The sequence below is a fragment of the Morone saxatilis genome, unplaced genomic scaffold (genome assembly GCF_004916995.1).
Source record: "Morone saxatilis isolate NCDOM2014 unplaced genomic scaffold, NCSU_SB_2.0 Contig24, whole genome shotgun sequence".
NCBI lineage: Eukaryota > Metazoa > Chordata > Actinopteri > Moronidae > Morone > Morone saxatilis.
In genome coordinates, this window is record NW_023339807.1 from 14,705,811 (window position 1) to 14,729,205 (window position 23,395).

General features: G+C 41.0%; 3 protein-coding genes across 3 annotated transcripts; 1 reads left to right on the plus strand and 2 right to left on the minus strand.

Moving 5' to 3' along the window:
- Positions 1-588: 588 nt before the first annotated feature.
- On the plus strand, positions 589-2,904 carry LOC118336422. The gene is made up of 2 exons (XM_035673070.1): positions 589-876; positions 1,492-2,904. Exon 2 carries the CDS (start codon positions 1,506-1,508, stop codon positions 2,322-2,324), a length of 819 nt encoding a protein of 272 aa, XP_035528963.1. The 5' UTR covers positions 589-876; positions 1,492-1,505; the 3' UTR covers positions 2,325-2,904.
- A 5,093-nt stretch (positions 2,905-7,997) lies between these two features.
- msh5 (mutS homolog 5) lies at positions 7,998-18,050 on the minus strand. Its single transcript, XM_035673072.1, has 25 exons — positions 17,934-18,050; positions 17,725-17,848; positions 17,543-17,623; positions 17,182-17,235; positions 16,949-17,070; positions 16,709-16,818; positions 16,356-16,391; positions 15,797-15,879; positions 15,662-15,707; positions 14,759-14,897; positions 14,559-14,621; positions 14,337-14,465; positions 14,130-14,202; positions 13,872-13,981; positions 13,629-13,709; positions 13,451-13,538; positions 13,268-13,335; positions 12,470-12,588; positions 12,129-12,255; positions 11,058-11,207; positions 10,756-10,830; positions 8,767-8,913; positions 8,364-8,501; positions 8,201-8,274; positions 7,998-8,118 (listed from the first exon to the last, which is right to left on the minus strand). The coding sequence occupies exons 1-25, from the start codon at positions 18,048-18,050 to the stop codon at positions 7,998-8,000; spliced, it is 2,475 nt and encodes an 824-aa protein (XP_035528965.1).
- Positions 18,051-19,589: 1,539 nt separating this feature from the next.
- On the minus strand, positions 19,590-21,253 carry LOC118335557 (SPRY domain-containing SOCS box protein 1). Its single transcript, XM_035671898.1, has 2 exons — positions 20,050-21,253; positions 19,590-19,948 (listed from the first exon to the last, which is right to left on the minus strand). Exons 1-2 carry the CDS (start codon positions 20,780-20,782, stop codon positions 19,818-19,820), a joined length of 864 nt encoding a protein of 287 aa, XP_035527791.1. The 5' UTR covers positions 20,783-21,253; the 3' UTR covers positions 19,590-19,817.
- Between the last annotated feature and the right edge of the window lie 2,142 nt (positions 21,254-23,395).

Consider the following 23,395-nt stretch of genomic DNA (forward strand, 5'->3'; position numbering starts at 1 on the left):
CCATTGTAGTTTCTCCTGCACACTTTCTGAGCTGTAATCAAATATATCTGCAACTTCACTGCTAGAAGTGACAAACCAACAAAACACTACTGACTTTTTTAAATCAGACTTCACACAGCTCCCTCTGGAGCCACTAAAGGCTTGAAGCAACCTTTTGTTACATATGCAGTAGTCCTCCCCCAAACCTGTGAACAGACTTTGATGTGCAAAATTGATGGAGTTCTCCTTTAAGCAAAATACAAGCATCTGCTAATTGATTTTCATGCTGTAACTGACTGGAAACCACACTGCAGATTATGTGTTTAAGAAATGTAAAGTGTGCAGGGTTGTATGCAGTATTTGTATTAAAGGAGATATATGTGTCTTTCAGTAACGGGTGTTTTATTGTTTGGTTTTTTTTATGTATTTACATTTTTCATGTTTCTGGTGGAGTTCAGTCATTTCTCTCTTTTGGTACTTTAACTCTTGATGGCTGGTGATCACTAAGAATAACTGGGCTTACCGTGGGACTGGCCTGGACCAGTCACAGATTCCCACGACCCCTCCTCTATACAAACACACACACACACACACAGACAAATCAAAACACAGGCTGCATAGGCGCACAAGCAGCGAGGAGACAGAGAGGCAGAGCAGCTTTGCACCACTTTTAGTGAGACTTAATATAAAAGCCACATTTCAGGCTCCGCAGCAGCCGCTGGCTCACACAGTGAAGTCAAGGATGAAAAACGTCTAAATCTGAGGAGGAACTGGGTGAAAGTCGGGATTTAACCGCGAATCAAACGCGGAGGAGTGGGGGAATAACGCAACTCGGGGTTATTTATTTTGATAATGCCGAGGACCCAGTTTATGCTTCGGATTGACGTTCAGAACAAGGCAAGTACTCAATGTGATTTTATATGAACTGCGTTAAAGTAACCGAACAGTTGACTGCAGTGAATAACTGTAGTCAGCAACAGTGCTGTCGAGCACCACGAATTAAAATACAACATTAAAAATGCATGCGTAAGAAGAGCACTTATGAAACAGGACTTGATAGGCAATTTATCATCCTCGTTTGCGTCCTGTTGAGTCACCCGTTCACTTGCCCCCGGGGGGGAATTATATCATGAGTTCAGTTGGAGCAAGTACCGCGGTAATGTGACTATTTCCATGACTGCAGTGTGATTGTGAAGTGAACGTCCCATGGTCCTGAAAGGGGTCAGTCGTGTTTATTCCCATTATATTGAAAGAGTGTTTGAATAACAGTTCAGAGAGTCTGTGTGTGGCTCCACAGAGACACTGGAGGAGCTGCAGAAGGGTTGGCATCTCATTAACTCGGCCACATGTCTTATTAAAGCAGCTATTTCCTGTTGAGTGCAATGCAGAGTAAACTATCTTCTCTCCAACACCCAGAGCTCTGCCTCTGATGCTGCATGCAACGCTTTCCTGCTTAATTCTTACGTTTCTGCTCTCTGTCCTCTTTTCCGTGTCGTCTTCTCCCCTGTTCAGTCTGAAGCCAGAGGATGACAGCAACCAGTCCCGTCTGCAGCCCCGTCTCCTCCCGCTCCACCCAGTCATCACCCGTTTGCCTCCCAGCATGCCAGAGACACCTGAGGAAAGGCACAGTCCTCCAAACCAAACTGCACCTGCGCTCTGCCCCAGGTGTGTGGCTAATGCTGGGTGTAGCGGTGGTGTTGGTGGGGATGGGTGTTGCGGTGGCGGGCTACATATCCGCAGCAAAAGCAAAAGCAAAGCCCGTGGCCGGCAGAGACACCACCCCCATTGACAGGATGAAACTGGCCGGGCCTGCGGTCATGGGAGTGGGTTTGTTCATCTTCATCTGCGCCGCCACGCTGCTGTACGAGAACAGGGACCTTGAAATCCGGGGACAGGGACGAGGGACACCTGACGACCTTGAGGATCTGAAGGGAGGAAGCGGCTGGGAGGATTCGCAGGAGCAGCCCAGCTTCAGCTGTCAGGAGCAGTGGGAGTGTAAAGACGAAGAGCAGGGATGCTGGGCCACGCCGGCCCACACACTGCCCCTCTCGAACCAGAACTGTGGTCCTCCTCCTCGCAGGAGCAGGGACAACATTAGCAGCGGACCATCATCGCCGCCGCCACCTTCAGATGCTGGAGGTAGAGATGACAAAGACAGAGAGAAGGAGGAGAAGGAGGAAAGGTCAACCCTGCTGGCCCAAGTTCTGCACCACCAGGAGCCAACTCCTCACCCTCCCTCCCCCTGCCCGTCCATCTCTCACTGCTCCGTCTACTCAGACTCTTGCAACTCCAGTGAAATCAACTTCAACGTACGGACAGGCTCTCCTCTGCCGCCTCAACACTGAACCCCCTGCCGGGTTCAACTTCTACTGTCTCATAAAATATGCATGATGAGATACATTTGAACATTTCACGTGCAGACACACTCTAAAGACAAGACTATGCATTCCTCAATAAACAGATGAAATGTTTGTTGGTATGTTTTAGTGCCTCCGAGTGGCGCAGTGGCTCTGACTCACTGTCTGTGAAGGGTGTTTTTGTCCTACATCGTTCTCTGACTCACCCACATTTGAAAGATTGGAGCTATGCTGTTTGATGTCAACTCGCCATCTTGTTGTTTTTGAACTTACCCGTGCCCAAAATCCCAAAAGCCACTGCTTGTTTGACCATATTTGGACGTGAGGAGGATTGCTGAAAACTTATTTGGGGGCCATACAGGGAGATGGACACACTCACTCTCTCTCTCTCTCTGACACACACACACACACATCCTCTTTACAGAGATACAGCGTCTACATTTCCTTGCTGGAGAGGTTTGGTTAAGAGGATGAGCCAGATTAGGTCTCAAATGAGTCTTTATCTAATCTCACACATACTGTAGTCTACTCTTTATCTGAGGGAAATTGTGTCTCAGTATAAACAAGAGAAGCANNGACACCTACAGCCACACTATAAATACCAGCTGGTTCTCCGTACACATGTAAGTGTGGAAGTTTTAGTTGTTGTTTTTACTGTAATTCAACAATTTTTATTAACAGTGTCAGCCGCTCAGTTTTTTCCCTTTTTCTCGAGTGTAGTGAGGTGAGATCTTAAAGAATTTCAATCACGATGGTGATACAAAAGAAAAGCAGCAAGGACTTTTCAAAAAAAAAAAAAAAATGAAATTTGGTGAGGCTGTTGTTGAGATACTTCCTGACGCAGGCCTTAACTGATGAAAAGCAGCCCAGGTGAATCGTGACCTAAAAGCTCACTCTCCACCATCCCGACCTTTCATCTTCTCTCTCTCTCTCTTCATCATCTGATTCCTACGCTTTATTCAAATACTCCGTCCTCCGTCTCGGTCCTTGGCTTGTGCAAAACAGCCAAAATACAGAAAGTAGAGCAAAACAATGCAGAGTAAAAAAGGAAAAAAAAGTTATCGGGTCCAATTAAGCAAAAGTGAGCCCCATGGGTTATTAGCAGGCGGAGAGGTAAGGAGGTAGGATTTTAATTATCGCCAGCATTTTCTCCTCCAGCCTCTAATTACACAGGGGATCAGTCTGAAGGTTTTATAGGTGCTTTAGGACTGCAGAGTATTTCCTTGTTGTTCGGGCCCATGCTGGGATCCTGCCATCCAGATGACGACTGAGACTGAAGTGTACAGTAATTTGCAGCCACACATTTCGCTCACTAAAAACAGCACCCATCTCCCTCTCTCTCTCTCACACATAAATTCACATACACAGGCTCAGTAAGAGGGTTTTGTGTCGGTACAGTGTGCCGTTTTGGAGGCGCTGCATGTATCTCTCAGTAGCAGGGATGAGTTGGGGAGATGTGTCGGAATCTTGCAACAAGCTGCAAGCAGCCTCCTTCGCACTTATCGCTCAGAAAAAGCAGCTCTCTCTGCACTCTCACACATACACCAGTCCTTCGCAGTGTAAGCTGCTCTGGTGTCTTTACATTCAGAAGGAAATGTGCTGCATGGCGGAGCTGCGACCAAAGATTATTTTCAGTAATCTGGATATTATGTCGATTTTTTATTCTACACTCAGTTGCCAGTTTATTAGGTACACCCAGCTGAAACTAGTGCAGTCTACTACAACAGACCTGCAATAATAATGAAGGTTATATAATGTTTTAGAGGGGTTGTTCAACATCATTCAACATCATTTTGGAGGCTGCAGTTTGTCGTGCTGTTCGATTCTCTTGCGTCCACCCCGTTTATATCAATGAGGATAGGCTAAATAACCTCTCTGTATTATACAATACAGTTCCAGAGCCACACACCACATCCTCTAAAATGATCACAAGGTTGTCAGAAAATAGTGAAAAATGTCTTTAAATTGCATAAAATTGCATGTTTTGTCCAAACAACTGCCCACAATTCAGAGATGCTGAGTTTACTATCATATAAGACAAATAAAAGCAATAAATATTCACATTTAAGAAGCTGAAACCAGCAAATGTTTGACATTGTTTCTTAAGAAATGACCCAAATGATTAATCAAGCAACCATGTCAGCTCTGTTAATTATACTCCTGTTTCTTCATACACATGTTGCGTATTGATTTACAAGGAATGTCAATATCATTTACGCACATGCAACAACAGCACTGCAGCAACGGAGAATACAAGCCATCTTTGAGGTTTCTCATGTGTACATCAGTGTGTGTGTGTGTGTGTGTGTACACGACAGTGTTGTTACATAATTCAGCAACACACATTTTTTGCTGCATTGAGAATACAACTGAATCGAATTCCCTCCTCTGAGAGATTAGTGTGTGTGTGTTGATACATATCTGAGCAGACGTACCAGAGGCTGTAAGCTGCTTAACCCTGCGCTGACTCAGGACACATGCAATTTCTCTGTTCCTTAAGAGAGAGAGGAGCTATGATAAACATTTTTTTGGTATAAAAAGATGTGAGTGGCTGAGGATCAACCAGCCTGAAGAAACTGTCTTTTTCTGCTCAAAGACTTTCAGTAAAGACGTCTTTGTAAAAAGAAGTGAGAAGCATCAGCTGGATGGAGAAATGTTTTCCACCACCTTTTGTCTACATCTGGCATTCGTTATTTCATCTAAGCAGCGGGATGAGTTACCGGCTTGATTTTATATGTAACATTCACGCTGTATCTTCTGTTAAAGCAGCTAATAAACCAAATGACATTTTCTGAAATTTAAGGAGACATTAAATCCTTCTGGTTGCCAAACTCCACACTCGTCTCTCACAGACCTTACAATCGAAACTCCCCTTGTTTGATTATCTGCAGCCGTCCGGCAGCTGTGATTGGTGCGGGACAATTAGCAGGTGTATTCCTGACTAATCCAATTTCAGCCCTGCTTTCGGACCCCTAAGCAGTCCGCATGATGCAGTCAATGGAAGAAGTATTCCACTCAAAATGAAAGGACTACTATTCTGTATTGTTGCCATCATGATGCTCACACCTGTTCAAGGTAAGATGATGTAGATAAATCGTAGGTGATGATCAAACTATTTCCTCTGTTCTACAATGTTGCTGCTACAAGAACTATGAAAAAAGTTAATACTAACAGGGCTTATTCTTTCTGTCCATGTGGTCTAATACAACTGCCCTACAATTATTATTTGATTATTTTTGTTATTGACAAATTGTTGGCAGAGTTTTTGTCGTCAAAAAACAGTCAGAAACATAAAAAAAAATAGCCCAAGATGACATCCTCTAATGTCCAGTTTTGTCTACAACCACAAAATATTCAATTAATTAATAATGTAAAACAAGAAAAAGCAGAAAATCAAACCATCAAATTGATTGATCATCGGAATCACATTTTGTGTAAATCCACAAATCGATTAAGCATCGCAGCTCTGCAATTAATCCAAACTTCATGAACATTACAGCTTCCAGTTTTTTGTAGATTGTATTAGACCGCACTCTTCTCACACTGAACTTCACCTCACTACTCTTGTGTGTTTGTTCACCTTAGCGAGAATTAGCTAACAAGATGAGGAAGGGATAAGGATTGTGAGTCTCCCTTATCCTTGTAACATTACTTAGGCTGGCTATTTGGCAACTGTGTGTGCTCTGACAATAAACTTCAAACGTAAATCTCAGACATTCAAGACTACCATGCGAAGTAATTGTATGCAAATATAAATATGCTGTCTTTACAATTATTTTTTGTTGAGTTTTTGGTCCTATTTCTCACTGCCAATAAATCACTCATTTTAGGAAGAAGCCTCCGTGCATTTCAAGAGCTAATGTGTGGCTTTAATGGCATTATTTTAAAGGATTGTGCAGTACAGTGTGGTAAGAAGGGTTTGTCCCGCTCCTGCGCTACGTTCTGCTGCCAATTCTTTATATTAATTCCAGTATCTGTCTGGTTAATAAAAACATGATGCAGCCCGAAGACTTGGAGCACTCCCTGAATAACACAAGTCATCCACTCAAAGAAACAAACTCCAGACTGCTGCTGAATAAACAAAATTTTTCTGAGATACTCAAAGGTTCGGCAGAATCTGGCTCATCACTTTGGCTTGATGTCTTCGACAGCGCTCCAACACTTCACACATTCAGCACCCTCAGAATAATAAATGTGTCCAACTAGCTATTACATAAATGCCTCAAAATCTGAATAATCCAGAGCCTTTCATCCATTAATCGGACATCTATATTGCTAGTAGTTGATATTCTCCGTTATTACAGTTATCTGTTTTTTAGTATAGTTTTATTGATCAGCTGATTTCCGCAACCTTTTAACTTTGCGGTCAGGTCTTTCTTGTAAAATAACTTTACAATTTCAATGGGAGATCTGGTTAAATAGAGGTTAAGTAAAATTAAAACCTTTATGTCCTTTTTACTCAATATATGGGACATAAAATTTGACTTTTCAATACCAATAATTCATTCAGTAACCTTTCTTTTGTTGCTGTTAGATACGGTCTCCTTTGTTCTGTCAGAGTTCATTTCTTTACTGTGTCTTATTTCTTATTTTTGTTCCTCGGGCTCAGGTGAGGATGAAGAGCAGCTAGAGCAGCTTTTGGAATCAGTGGGATTTGAGGAAGAGGTAGAGTTTCTGGAGTGTTTCCGTTGTGACCTGGGCTTCTGGGATGCCTGCTACACCACCGAAACCAAATGCAGCCACGGGGAGCTCTGCTACACGGGCAGAGGGAAGGCAGGTGTGTTGGATAAGACTGTATTTTTCAGTCAGTGTATTATTATTATTATTATTAATAAATATCTATGCATTAGAGGGTGTAAATGTTATCAGGATAAAATTATAAAATGTATTTAGCTTTATTTTACATACAGATGTTATACTGAATACCGTTGTCTTGTCTCCCCAGCTGACACTCTGGACATTAAGACTTTAGGTTGTGTGAAGGCAGAAGAGTGCAGCGTGGAAACCACAGTGGAGCTCTTCTCTAACAAAACCATCTTTGTCATGACCAAACACTGCTGCGACACGCCCTTCTGCAACGCAGCACACAAACTTCCAATAACCACACTTTTGTATCTCACTATGGCCGTCCTAACTACCTGGCACCTCACTGAAGCCTCAACGGGATCACAATAAACAACTTGCATTTATTTATGTTGTCAAAACAAAGAGGAGAAGACTGTGTGAAGTGATGCTGAAAGGACTTGAACCATATGGTGAAGAAAAATCACCAGCTTTGCAGATTTTTGTACTATCCAGAAGACTACTGAATTAGAAAAACACTACTTAGATAATTCTGGCATTAACATATTAATTTAGAAAGACTTTAATCCAACCAGGCTGTTGTGTCTCATACTCAACATGGTATTTCTACTGAACCAAACACAAGAAGAAATCAAGCTGCTACAACATAAACCTTTGGAACATATACAGTATGACATATTTCAGTCATACTGTATACGTATTATAGTATAACATATTTCTTGTCATGTATTTAGATATATGTATCCTGTCTGTCGGTAGAACATCAGTAAAAGCCTGACCAACTGAAAACTTTAGACAGTGACTGAACAAACTGACCACAGAGCTGTAGAAATGTGTTTGCAGTTGCAGCAGAGCGGTTCAACTGTGGTTCAGCAGCTCCCCAGCAGAGGGCAGGAGCTCCTCTTTCATGAAGTGCTGAAGGTCCAAATCTTTGTCCTCCAGGTCGAGGCTCAGGAACTTCTCCACCACAGACCTGCACCTGTCGGTCACACTCTGCTTCACTTATACTGCTCTCTGTGTTGGTTTTCATTGTCATTCTGTGTTACTAGAGTTTAACAGACCTCTTTGCCTGCTCATCCGATGAGGCTTTGTCAATGCGTTTGATGGACCTCCCTGTCCGGTACAGTTCAGACACCTGAGCAAACACACACAGCCACAAACAGCCAGTCTATGTGAGCATACTACTGTTTATCTGTGTGTGTATGTATCTGTGTATGTGTTTACCTCCACTCCTCTCTGTACAAGGCTGATTGGCAAGCCTGCCAATGTAGCGATGTTGGCAGCATAGCTGGACTGACAGATCCCTTCCTTGAGTTGGTACAGAAACACCAACTCATCCCCGTCCACTGCTGTCTCTAGAGTCTAACACACACACACACACACACACAAAACCACACACGCACACACACACACACACAACCACACATCTAAAACTCACATATGCAAATAAACTTGTAATGAGCAAAACAAATCTCAAGTGGAGTCTGATTTGGTCATTTGGATGTTTTGCTGTCAACAATATTCTGCAGCACATTATTTTACCATCATGAAATCTCAGTGAACCTTCACAAAATGCTTCAGGCAACATTTTATCGTTGTGCAAGCTCAGTTGAGTATATCTCACTACCAGAAGAGACAGCAGGCCCGAGGAGGGTAGCAGGCCCAGCTGCAGCAAACTGTGGAAGTTAGTAGCCAACAGGACATGAGGTACATCCATGGGAGCTTTTCTCAGCCAATGAGAGATTGATGCAGCCAGCAGGGACAGTCCATCCACCTGAAGGGGAACATTACACGGTTGGCTGTGTTTTCTGTGCAGTGATGAAGCAGCTATTGGCTAACACTTCAGTCACGATTCAGGTTAAGCTCTTTACACAAATGCCTGATAGCACGAGATTGAGTTGGTGCCAGAATAAACCAATTAACATTCCTGCTTACTGGTCTGTGGGTTAAGGGGTCCACCTACCAGATGCCTCGCTTTCTTTTGAGCAACAGCCGAGCAGCAGCATCACAAAAACAAATGTTAACTTAATTAACAAATGTTAGGTAATGTATGTAAGGTTTCACATTTGCAAATAAATTGCTATTTATTCTAATTAATATTAAAGTTAACCAGGAATCTTGAGTAAATATACGTTTTAGGAGACATACATGTATCCCATCTACACAAGAATAGACTTTAAGTAATCATAGCCAAGGATATATCAATGTTTGTGTGTTTATGATGAAACTTTTGTTGTACAAACATTCTGAAGCTTTCCATCTTTGTCCGACCACCTGAACTACTTACAGGAAAGGAAACCAACAGCAGCAGCAGTTTAGACATGCAGATATAAACTCTATTGGGTGGTTTTAATTCTGATAGTGTACAAAAGACAGACAAGACATGTGGGCAAAGACAGAGGGGGTATGACATGCAACAAAGAACTAGGCCTTGTGGTTATACGGTACATGTCGCCACCTACAGGCAAGGAAAGCATTAGCTGCTTAAATTTTAACACGCACCACCTGCAGGTAAGAGGCTTAGAGCTGTTTTTATGTGTATGTACTTTTACATTTCACAGTGTGTCAAACATACCTCCAGCAGATATAACTGTAAATACTCAGATATAACAGAAACACACTTCACCCAGTTTGTTGTATTATGTTATATACATATTCGATGAACTTCTTGGCAAACAGTTTATCATACGCAGCAGGTACAGACAACATTACAACAACAACATTCAGTTGGTGTCGTGTTTCTGGCCATCCAGTCCAATATTCACTCACGTCTAGCTCTGTTTCTGGTCTCGGCCAACTCCTGAGGGAAATATGTTGCTCTTTAGCTTCTAAACGCTCCATTATGTTCAACAGCTAGTCGCTAAATGTGTCCATCTGTCGTTCTGTGTTAAGCAGGTTGTGTACAGTGGGTTTTTCTGCCAAAAACCCCTGCTGCTGCTGACAAGAGTGAAAGTTCTGACTATAAAGTTCTGTAAAGCCGAGGGGAGTCACACTGTTTTCATATTGTCATATTATTATAATAAAAATATTGATAAAAGCTATTTTAATCTATAACCTGGGCTAAGATAGGACTTATTCAACATACTTTGGTAATTTTCTCTTAATGTTTCTGGAACCTTCCTCTCACACCTCTATTTTTCCTTTAGACAAATAAAATTGGTTTGGACCCTCTACGTCCCTCTCCAGAGTAACCTGGCAGACAGTGATGGAGGACAGAGAACATAATGATACTCAGAGCACGTTTCTCTGTATCCAGCTGGAAATATCCTCCACCTACCAAAACTAAAATATAAATGTAAAAACACACACAAACAGCAGCTATTAAAAAACAGCAGGTATAACAGCCTTTGCCTAAAGTTGCATTATTACTTCCCTTGCCTATAGATGGAGCACATCAACACCTCTATATCTGCAGCTTCGAACAGCTGCTGCTATTTTGTTGCTGATAGGTGACACATGTTGGGCTGAACTGGAGGTCTGTTCGTGCTGCAGCTCTAAATTGTATAATATTGGCTGGGATTGGTTTCAGGCGCTTCACATCGGTGACACTGTGTGTACTCGTTATGCGTATACATATGTATTTAATTCACAAAGCACTGGAACAAGTTCTTCTTACTGTGTTAGTTCCCTTTCCAAATTCATCGATGAGAACTAATGAGTTGCCAGTACTGCTGTTGAGAGCCTGGGCCATCTGGAGAACAGAGACACAAAATGTTACACCACTTTGCTGTTTTATTGTCTGCGTGTGTGTGTGTGTGTTATGGCTGTGGGCAGTAGTTGTTTTATAAAAATGTCTTGACAGGTGGAGAGTGGGAGTGGAGCTGGAGGACAGTAGTGTTGGAAGTTCATATCTTTCATTTCCACACCCACACACAGCTTGTGTGTGTAAAAGTGTGTGTGCGTGAGTGTGTTAGGTACCTGGTTAAGGTCTATCATGAAGGTGCTGAGGCCCACAGACACAGACTCTCTGCTCTGCATGCGGGTAAAGATCCCATCCACCAGACCGATCTCTGCCTCTTTTGCAGGCACATCTGAGCCAATCAGAGCCATAAACACAATCAGACCCACCTGCCAAAGTCAAATCAGAAAGCAGGTTAAGTTCCAAGTCAAGTTTGGATGACAAGTGCTGTCCTGTGAACCAAATGGGAGAGGTGAGTCCCATCGGTGATCCTCAAGAGCAACCTGGAGGTAAAAACTCCCCTGAACAGAGCCCCTAATTACAGTCCTCTGTATTTTATGATAAAGTTGTGATTTACAGCTTCAAGACTTATTCTAATAATCAATAAAGTCAAAAGGTTTGGAGAGGGAAAATATAAATCTTGTACATCATGGCAGCTGTCATCATCGAGCAGAATGCTGAGGTTACTTGTATCTGTAATGCAACTACTGGTGCTGAAGAAACAGATGTCGAAGGCAGACTTGTATAGCTTCACTGCCATTTTATTTATTAAAGCTTTCTATTAGTTTTGCTGCAACTGTTTCCCTAATCACAGCTTATCACTATGTAGCAGAAGAAAAAAAGCATGTTTGGCCTCAAAACCTACAGTACATCAATCACATTTCAGGTAAACAGGAAACTGAATCATGTACGTGCTGGGTCACATACAGAAAATGTGTTACTGTTACATAAATAGGTTGAGTATTATCAAGCTAGTCAAGACCACAAGCTATCACGTCCACCTCTGTGCCTCTCTTTAGCCACATCTCTACTTTCCCAGGACCCTTCAGCATTATTCTTTACCAATCCACCAGATGCCCCCAGACTTTCTCTTTCCATTACAGATCCTGCCACTCCGATCTGCCCTGCCATCATGCATTCCCTTCACCTGGCCTACTCCGCCCACTCCTCACCTGCAACTGTTCCATCATCAGCCACTCGGCATATATACTGGTCTACTTCCTTCGTTCATCACTAACTTGTTAAAGTTGTCGAGGCTTTCGAACTTGTGTGTAATTGTTAGGAACATATTTTTTTTCTGACTGCCCCACCTGTTTGAGGTAGATGCTCTTTCCAGATGAGTTGGGGCCAGTGATGATCTTAACTCTAGCCTGCGACTCCGAGCTCTGGAAGGAGTTGGCCACAAACACGGGAGAGCACAACTCTAACAGTGGATGTCTAGAAAATCATACAATACGGACATTTATCAATCCTGTAGTGCATTTTTATATTAAATACAACTTTTGCTTTATGTGTGTGTGCTGTGTATGTAATTAGTAATCAGATTAAGGTTGGATCAGCTTATGTGGAATGATGACCTTACATAATCAAAGTTTTAGATTACAACTGGAGTACCAATATAATTGTTTCCATCTAGTGTATGAGTGCCTACCTGCCCTGTATGACTGTTATCTTCCTGTGGTTGGTTAGTTTGGGTGAGGTGTAGCCATACTCTTGGGAGGTGCTGCTCAAAGCCATCAGACAGTCCAGCTCAGCAGTGAGATCCAGAATCTACACAACACACACATTAAACACAATGACTGTCCTGAACAGAGTAGTTTTGACTAATGAAAGAGCAGCAAAGCCAAAGCTCTAGTGTTTAGTGCAGAATATGAGAATTTGGACCAAACTGAATATACAGATGGAAAACAAAGAAGTGGATTATGTTGCAGGAGCAGTTTGAGAATTTTCTTTGGATGTTTTGATACCGCAGTAAGAGTAGATAAGTGTGACTTTGGGTATCACTTTAATAAAGCTTAATATTTTTGAGTCCATTTTTAATAAAGCTCATTGTTTATTTTACATTGATTTAATTGCCAAGTTGCAATCTGCCTAAAAGCAAGAACATCTTAACGCCAGCTACGATACTGTAAATGCAATAATTCATGATCTAACCTTAATGATCATTCTGTCCTCAAAACTAACAATAAAACCTGCAATTACAGAAGGAAATTGCAGACCTATCTGTCGTGGGACAAATATCACAGCTCTTGAAATGAACTTCAGGACCATCAGGACCTGTTTCATAATCAAAATGTACAACATAACCCAAAGAAACACTGAAAGCTAATCACAACAAACACCTCCTACACACATTAACAGAGTTACCTTCATGCCAACAATCATTTTATCAGTGTGGGAGTCATGTTTAAACACTGGGACCTGGAAGTGTACAGGGATGCATACCAACCTTGTAGAGGGAGGCACTCCTCTCGAGGACTGTGTTCTGCAACTGTGCCATTACCGCCATCTCCATGTCTGAGAAACAGGAAGTATACCATCAGGAGAGCTATCAGTAGTTGTGGTCATTTCTAAAAACATCAGGTACACAGCTATCAGGTAAACATTTTCTGCTAGTAAGAAGGTAAAAGACCTCGAATGTCACAGTGCAAGTCCCCTAGGAGGTCGTCTAGCGCCTTGGTTCTCTGGCTGCGGTAGTGCAGGCGGTCCTCTGACAGAAACTAACCCACAAAGAAAAAGCAGGAGCAACTGTCATTTTGATGAACACAAACAAACAAAAACTTTACAGGTTGACAAGATCATACACAAACCATAAAATCAAGCCCCTCTATCTCAAAATCCTCTTTTTCCAACATGCTGGGCAGGCGAGGGACAGATAGCAGGAATCCAATCTGTAAGGAAAATTAAACAATGATAAAAGAGGACTGGTACGTGTGGTGCTTCAGAGAAACCAACAACTATGAAGTGCATGAGCAAACCAGATGAGTAAATAAAAATGTAGTTGTTGGAAAGATATATATGGGATGATAGCTATGTAGGCATAAAGCTCAGACCAGAGGGATGTAGATGACGCAGCAGGAGGGGATGCGAGCATCCAGGTGTTCTAGCTCTCTTCTGGCTACATCTGTCAGGAAGTCGGACAACCCCATCATCCTCCTCTTCTCTGACAGAGGGAGGTAGTATTGTTAAAAGTCAACCACAGTAAACTTATAGTAAACTTACTGATACAGGCTCATAACACTTGGAGATAACATATTATTGGATTGTTTCACTAACAGCTCTAGTTTTAAATCCAATATGAGGGCACTTACTCTCGTCAATTGCTGGATCCACATTCGTTTTGATGGTGAAGCGATTCTCAGCCACGCTGGTTTCAAAATCCACCTACATATTTCAAGTCAGAGCTGGAGTTCATTAACTTTCAACAGTCTGGAAAACAACTGTTAACTACTGAGCATGGCAACAAAAGCCAGGAGATTTCTCGGATGTACAGCTGTGTATTAATGTGTATATCTCACAACTCGGCTGATGAGGGAGGCAACGTAGTGGAGGTCATCAGAGAAGCCTTCACTGATATCACGAAAGAGCTGAATGGACTGAGGCAGGTGTCGCACCGTGTCCCTGATAAACACTGCATTGTACACTGTCTAACAAAAACACACAGAAATGCAAAGTCCTGTACACATTTAACAGAACCTGTGTTGTGGATAAAGTGTGTCTGGTAATACTGTAACTCCAACCTTGTAGAGACTCTGCCAATCGGTCACTTTGGTGTGAGAGAGAGACATCCTACGCAGAAGAGTCTAACACACACGGAGGATTAAGGATTTGATTTAGGCAGTGTCATCATCATTCTACGTTCACGTGGTGACACAGCAAATAGGGGGATAATTGGTCACAGATGTGGATAAAAAAGGAGGCCACTGCTCAGAGCTCTTACTGGTATGTTACTGATGTTGCGTAACGAGGACTGCAGGGTGCTCAGGGTGTCAGAGTTCTGCGGTGATGTGAAGAAACGTATCACTTCCTGTCTTCTGTGTAACACAGCCAGATCCTGTGTTGGTCGAAGAAACCACTGGCTGAGAGAAGAGGGGACATCACTTACATTTATGTTACTTCTATAAAGAAAACTAGTAGTAGTCTTCCAGGTGGTGATAATAACCAGAGTTAACTGCTGTATGTATGCAAAAAAAATAATGGTTGCGTGAAGAAAAATGGCACACAAATGTACATTCTCACAATAATCCTATAATGGAATTAATTAACAATAGAGCACCAAAAACAGATGATGTATTATGTTGGAAAAGCTGACATATTTATCTTGTTGCCATAGATACAAGCAGTGGTATGAAAACCTTGAAATTCCTGAGACAAAAACAAATCTTCCGCCTGAATCCCAAAACAGCAGTAAATATAAATTTGTAAATATATTACAAAACCCTTTTTTTATGCTTTGGCAGTGTTTGTCTCTAATGCTCCCAGCGTTCATAAGAATAAATCCACTTTCAATAATTAGTTGTGAATATTACATCGTCACTTTGACCAGAGAGTTATGATTAGATAATTGCTATCTTTCATGGATATAGAGCACTGCATTTCTGCTGTTATTAGATTAGCTACAAACAGTTTATCTGCCTATTAGTCGTAGTCATAATAGAAGTACCACAAGCACCACTGTTATACAGCATGGCGGTAAAGACATAAGTTTAGTTTAACTAGATACTGAGGACATGCTAAAAGAAATAACCTTTTCTAATAAAGGCCTAATATTCTCTTTCGGTGCAGTAAAGTTCCCTCGTTATTTTTGTTGTGTAACTGGACTCTAGCAAGAGGTGTTTCTGACCGTAGCAGTTTGGAGCCAAACTTGCACCTGCAGCGGTTCAGTATCCCTGTTACACACAGTAAGAACAATCATATAGACACAATTAGATAAGGCCGAGTGATGATGACTTGAACTGGTGTCTTCACAGCTTCTTACCATAAAGACTGAGTCCTTCCTTTTCACCTGAATGCAGTTTGTACACTGACGGGTGAAGTTCTGATTTGAAGATCTGCAGTACACTACAACAAATACAAAATCTATGGTGATCTCTCAGCCACACCTTGTCACTTGTTTGTTTTTGCCAGCCTCACCTAATAATAAATTTGATTTGAATACCACATTTTATACAATTTCATACATTATATGTATTTATTAACTTAAAATATTGTGTGTATCACAAACAAAAATAACAAATTAAAACAACAAACAAGAGAAAGAAACAACAGAAAATACAGACATAACAGAGCTATGGTTAAAAAATATATCAAATTAGCACCAGAGAGCAAAAGTAAAATGAAAGCTCATAGGTAAGCAAGTTGATAGAAAAATTCTTCTTTTACAAGTAATAGTTTAATTAATCTGTACTACAGCTGCACTGAAGGTTTTAGGAACAATTAATGTGAGTTTTGGGAGACTAGTGTCAGCTTTTAGGGACATACTGGTACATTGGACAAAGATAAATAATGTAATAGAGTCTAAGATAGGACACTCTTACCTGTAGGTGTCTCTGTCAATGCAAACAATGCCTTTACTATATTGGAAAGAAACAAAATACTTTAAGAGAAGCAGCATCTTTCATTCATAAAAACGTCATGAGACTGGAGTCTGGTTTACTGGTAGATAGAGATGTAGAGAAATAGAGAGAACAGAGAAAATATAATACAGTAAATGTATGATATTCTACTACAGTGCCACAAGTGCATGCCACTGCAGCCTGTTTGACTAAAATCTGTGTAGCTAAATACAGACCAGTACAAAATCACTCTTCATTGACAAAACTCATTATGAAAAATGTGCAATCACAGTCCTGTTAGTGTGTGTGAACATCTACATAAATGTGTGTCTTACAGTGTGTAGGCGTGGAACTGTAAGATAGGAACTCCAACACTGCTGTCTTCCAGCTCCACTCCCACTCTCCTCCTGTCCAGGCATTTCAGCAGAGCACCCATTGCCCTCAGCTACCCAACGGATGTATCCACACACACACACACACACACACACACACAAGACCACACAAAACACAAAAAACTGTTCACGATCCGCTCCTGCACAACGATGGACTGATTGATATGTAGACAGCTGGCTCACCATCAGGGGAGAGTCAAAGGAGATGCAGGAGGAGAGGTAGGACATTTTGTCTCTCTCTGAAATGGAGGCAGGAAGGAAAGGCAGATGGGCAGAAAGTAGCCTCTGCTTACCGACCTCCAGGCCTGCAACATTCAAACTTGTCTTCATTGCGGAAATTCATGCAGATTTAATGCAGAAATTATGCCTAAAAAATAATGAGGACATTTGGATGTGATGGGTGGGCGTATGTTTACCAAAGTCAACATATGGATAAGTAACCACCTCTGGTCTGTAGTCTGGGTTCGAACCTGGGATACAAAAGAGTGGAGTTTGACAAAAGAGAAGAGAAATTGTTTATTGAGTGAAAGAAAAAGCTATCAACAGTAGACACATGGCAGAATTGTGTAGTGTGTTCAGTAAAAGCCTTATAAAGCTGTGTAATATCGCTCTATCTTCTCCCTTATCACACTATCGGGCTGCAGTGTCAGGCAGACCTTATCTCGTTTCATTCCCTTGACCCAGAAACGACTAGTCTCAAACCATGAAAAAACAAAACTTTCTGTGACATCTTTCTGTTTCTTCCCACAGGCTACGATAATTTCTCCCAGCACTCACCAAGTTGTTGCAGGAAGCGTGTCATGCAGCGCTCCTGCTTTGCACTGGTGACTATTACATGGGGACAAACCTCCTGGATGACTAGACAACAGAAACAGAAGCAAAAGTGGCATTTTATATACATAATTGTAATTCCTGCACTGTTAATATTTGAATTACATAACAGGCTGTGTATTGTGTACCTCTGGCCAGCAGGTGGAGCTCGTAGTTGTCAGAAGTGTCTATCATGTAGTGTACAGAGGAGTCCTTACTATCGTAGAAGCAGAGGCCTATCTGTCCATGCTGGACTACAGCACTCAGTAAAACCTGGTAATAAACAAATACATACATATTTATATATAAAATAAATACTGTTAACTACTCTGCTGGTGACTCTGACCTATGACCTTACCGCAGGTGAGTCCTCCTCCTCCTCTTCATCTCCAATTATGCCTGGGGGACCAGAAGCTAACCCTCTTCCTCCTCCTCCTCCTCCTCCTCCTCCTCTCAGACTTTGCAGTGTTGCCATGACCAGTTAATTCTAGATATGAAAAGTCAAATGAAGATAGTAATTTAACCTCTCTAACGTTACATTAGTCATTTGACTATATTAAAAGTCAAAGTAAACTTTAGAAAACAAAAGCTTCAGCTAACTAGTGGGCTGTTGAGGTTAAATTAAACCTAAACAAAGCGGAGTTAGGTCCAAGTTAGAAAGTTGAGCTACTGTAAGCTAACTGTTAGCTACCTTGAACCAAAACGAACTAATATCTTTTATTATTGTCGCTCTTCATTTAGTCAACTAGCACATACTCACAGTTGAGTTTTGGACTTTGTATAATAAAGCTAACAGACCAGCAGTATCGTTGTCAGTCTGACTTACAGTCATAAGGAGCTGATTGATGTTTATTGTACAGTTATCGACGGTCTTGTCCCCTCTGTTGTCATGACAACAGTGTCCAGTAACCGCTCACATGGCTTTTAAAACGTTTGTGTTTACTTTCATGAATGTGTGAATTAACAAAGATTTAACACCGTTAACACATCAAACAGTGGACTAATAATAGTGTTTTGTGTTAGTAGTTTTGACTCTACACTTTGCTACACTTTCAGAGAGATATTATGTCTGACTCGACTGCTAAACGACAGTACAAACATTTTTTATTACATATTTTTATTCAGGTTTGTGCTCAGTGTTGAACCATAGTACTTAATACTTAATACCTCTAAAAGTAGCAGAATAGTCCATTACAAGTACACTTCCTGCATTTAAAACTTAACTTAGGTGAAAGTACAGAAGTCTCAGAAAAGTATAAAAGTAAACATAGTCATTATTCAGAATAGTTTAATATTGCAGCTGGTAGAAGGTCCTGCAAAATTAACTATTTTATACTGTTGAATAGTTTATAATACATAATATTTTAGAAAATAATGTTTAGTTTTTAAAATATTAGCACTCAAAGTACCTTAAAACTGTAAAATATGGTTCTTATAGTAGTGAATGTACTGATATTATTTAGCACTTTAATTTCAGGAATTTATCACTGATTTTCTTCCCCCTTATGATACTGATATTCAGTAAATATGTTCCCTTACTGGTAGAGTGTATATTTATAACACTTTAAAGCCTGGCCGTTGGGAAAAAAATGATAAATACTTTAATTAAAACGTTATTTAGCACTGTTGCAGGTGAGCTTGCAGCCAGGAATCTGACTCATCTTTGCTTCTGATGTATCTGCCCACACAGACGCTCATTTAAAGATACGACTGAATGTGAGCAGTTATCAATGAGCAATAGAGATCAATTCATACAGAGTTTTGTTTGGGAGTTATTAATGAGGAAAACTGTATTATGCCTTTTAACGCCTCATTAATAATGTTTTCTGAGTAACCTTGGTATCACTGTTTCTTCATAGTCATCATTTAATCTCCTACTACTGAACTGCCCTTGTCCTCCTTTCTTTAACATTCACCAAACAATTGAACCTGTAAAACAGAAATAATGACACAATCAAATTGAAATTGGAGTAATTTATTTTATACACAAAGAAAGAAACATTCAGAGCTTAAGACACTGATAGTCCCACAAAAATCCCCAAATGTCCTCTCTGTTCACTGTTGATGTTTTGAAACTAAACACAGTTTACAGATCTAAATATTCTGAGCGAACTATGTATATATTACTTTGCGATAAATAAGATGAATAATAAATAGAGTTGTACATAAGTTTTCATATAAAAAGGAACTCTTCTTTACATTCATGGTACAAAATCTTTCCTATTGTGTGTATATGTGCGCATTATTGACTAGAAAGCAGGTAGTGCTGGAGACGAGAGGGTAGAGGCAGTTTGTCCATTTGATTCTGCCTCTCGTGCCCTAAAAACTGACGAATTGACAGTCCACATAAAGCCATCAGGGCAGGGGGGTCACCTGGGAAGGCGAGAGAAAGAAAAAACTGTGTTATTGATGTTTTATAAGACCCAAACAGATCGAACTAAATCCGATTTGTGTAAAAAAAAAGATAAACTCACGTGTGGCACCGTTCAGGTATCGTAGTCGTATGCTGGCTCCACCTCTCACACTGCTCACTGCGGGGAACAGCTCCACACCACGAGGAAGGTCTTTAAAAGCTACACCGAGGAAGCTGCCGTCTACAATGAATCCCAGAGTCCCTGCGTCGGCGTCCAGGACCATCAGGATGCGCTCGGGGACGGGGAGAGGTGTCTGTGCCATCTTTGTGGAAGACTGTGGGCTAAAATCCTCCACAGCCTCAGAGTGACACCTCCTCTTCTTTCCTGGGTAAAGTCCCAGACTCTGTCCACCGTGCCAGAGCTGATTGGTTTTAAGCTCCCAGCCCCAGGACTGCGAGTCTCCACCCATCAGCACGTTGTACCCCGAGGCCTGCAGGGGGCAGTTCTGCCTGGAAATGCCCAAGACAGCGTGGCTGCCCCTGTGGTTGGGGCTCCACAGCACCTCCCACACGTGAAGCCCACTCTTCAACCCCATCTCCGCCCTCACGCCATCGCTGCTCCGCTCAACAGGTGAACGTGTCACTTCCTGTTTGCAGGCAGACAGCAGGAAGTGTGGCGAGCGGTGGACCGAGCTCCAGTGCGAGCGTCCGTCTCCTGGAGCAACCGGGGAGGAGTTGAGAATGACCGCGAGGCGAGAGGAGGTCGGGACAGCCAGCGGGGAGAAGGCTGATGAAGAGGAGGGAGGGCTGTCCTCTGCCCTGCTATACAACCTGACTGACAGTGAGAGACCCATCGGTTCAAACTGTGGCAAAAGTGTCGTCAGAGGAGAACTGTGGACAACAAAACACTAGTTAATACACTGGGAAATAATAAAACAATAATGAAGTGACTTTGTATCAACGTTTACATACAGTATGTAAGTTAAGTTATAATAAAGTGGTGTAGAGTAGAATAGGGTAAGGTAGACTAATAGATAAAGGAGAGAAGACTACAGTAGAGGATTATAAGTAAGGTAGAGTATAGAGAAGATAAACATGTATGTTAGAGTAGAGTGAAGTAAAAACAGAGGATAATAATGTGGAGTAGAGTACAGGAGAACAGGTAAAAGTAGACCAGAGTAAGGTAAGAAGTATCTTTACTTAAATAAAAGTAGCAGTACCACCAAAAATACTTGTCATCAAAACTGTATTTGGGTAAAAGTACGTAAGTAATATCAGCAACGTTTACTTAAAGTACAAATGTAAAAGAAAATACCCACTATTCAGACAAAATGGTCTCTGTCAGAGTTTTATTGTTAATTATTCCTGATGCACTAATATTAAAACAGCATTTTACTGTTGTTGGTGGTTTTAATTGACTGTATTTCATTGTATGTGCTGATTATATGTTTAAAAATAAATCTGCAAATTAACTATTAGCTGTCAGATACTTAGGTAGTTTAAAATTAAAGTATACAAGTGCCCAAAATTGAACTGAACTGAAGTACAGTACCTGAGTAAATGTAGAATAAGTTAAGATAGAGACAGACAAGAGAGAGTACAAGAGTAATATTACTACAACAACTAATAATAATAATAATAATAATAAATCCCCCACGTGCACACATTCAAATATGGCTCAGAGAAGGTCATTAAAAACAAATAATGTCTTTAAATCTTACCAGCTGTTGCTGAATGCTTCCCTGTGCTGGTACAACGCCGGCTGCGTGCAGACATCCTGCGTGTGTGTGTATTTATAACAGCCTCTTATCAACATATCGTGCGTCTTATTTGATTGTGGGTTTTTGGGGACGACCTCCGAAACGGGAACAGCACAGTCCATCACTGCAGACTGACGCCACACAGAGCTGCATAGACAAGGACGACAGATCTCATGACGCGTTTGTGAAGTCATGAACATCAAACCACCGTTTTTATAATAAAAATAGAGATCACCAGACCCCAGAGAGGAGGGTCTCATTGTCTGTCCTTTATCTGGTTCTGTAGTGAATGTAAACATAAATGGCGAAGCACAAGAAGAGGATCAAACTCGGGCTTTTAAATAACAAGAAGAGGAAAATAAAATAGAACCCAAAGCGGCTCATTATTCCAGAGAGCGCATGCGCGTAACGAGGACCCGCAGCCCTGAATTGTGACTACAGACGATGTTGATGCGCTATTGTGGGTGGAAGAAGTACTCAGTTCCTATATTTAAAGGTACATTTAGGAGGATGCATTGGCAGCAGTGCCATACAGAATTCATTGGTATGTTTTCATTAGCGTATAATCAGAGACACTCCACAAGAAGAGATTTGAGATAACTAGATAAACAATTAACGTGTGTGATTAGATGTTTTCTTTCAGCATTATCATGTATCTTACTACCTTAAAGGTCCAGTGTGTAACATTTTGAAGGGTGCATTGGCAGAAATTGAAATATATATTCATAGGTATGTTTTCATTAGTGTAATAATCAGTTTTTGTTTGAGGCTGTTTTTATCTACAGAGGGAGCCCCGGTCTCTTCCACGGAGGCCGCCATATTGAACCGCCGTGTGGCTACAGTAGCCCAGAACAGACAAATACTGGCCCTTAATGGGGCCTTTTGCGAGCTTTGCGACCCCATTTGTTTCAAATGGTTGCAATCTGCAATTTTCTCCGTTCACCGATGCCACTGAATGGTACGCGTTGGTCTTCTAAACTAGTAATACTACAGTGTAAAAATACTACAAGTAAACGTGTTGCATTAAAAATCTTACATTAAACAATTTGCATCTAAATATACTTAAAATATCAAACGTAAAGGCAGAATGACCCATTTTAGAATCATGTATATTACCAGGATCATAATTAGTGATATTTCTATTCTTCTTTTTATTAATAAATTGTCTAGTTAGTTTTTTTTTCAATTAATTGATTCATTCTATCTAAGTAACATAACATTTCAGAAATGATTGAAATGTATTGAAAAATTCAAATGGAGTTTATCTCAAATCTTCAAATATCTTTTGTTAGACCAGTTGTTCATCACCCAAATATTTGTTTACTATCATTGAAGATAAGAGAAAATAGCAAATATTAACATTTGGAACCAGAAGGGATCATGGAGCCAAAAATGAAATGATTAATTAATGATCAAACCTGATGCCTCCAGTCGTTCAATTCCAGTAGTGAACTCCTGACAGCAAAAACAAACAACCCTTTCATATCTGTAACCCTACATTATACACAATACTGGCCCATTCCTGTTGGGAACTAAAATGAGCATTAAGAAAGTAAACCATTCAATCCCATGTAGTGTGAAATAGGAGAAGACAACCCATGCAGAATGGGTAATGCCCCACAACACAAGTCAGTTTTTGTTACTTTTGTTTTCAGCTTGTTTTCCCTTTCTGATTCTTACTCTCAATCTCTTTCCCTCCTTATATTT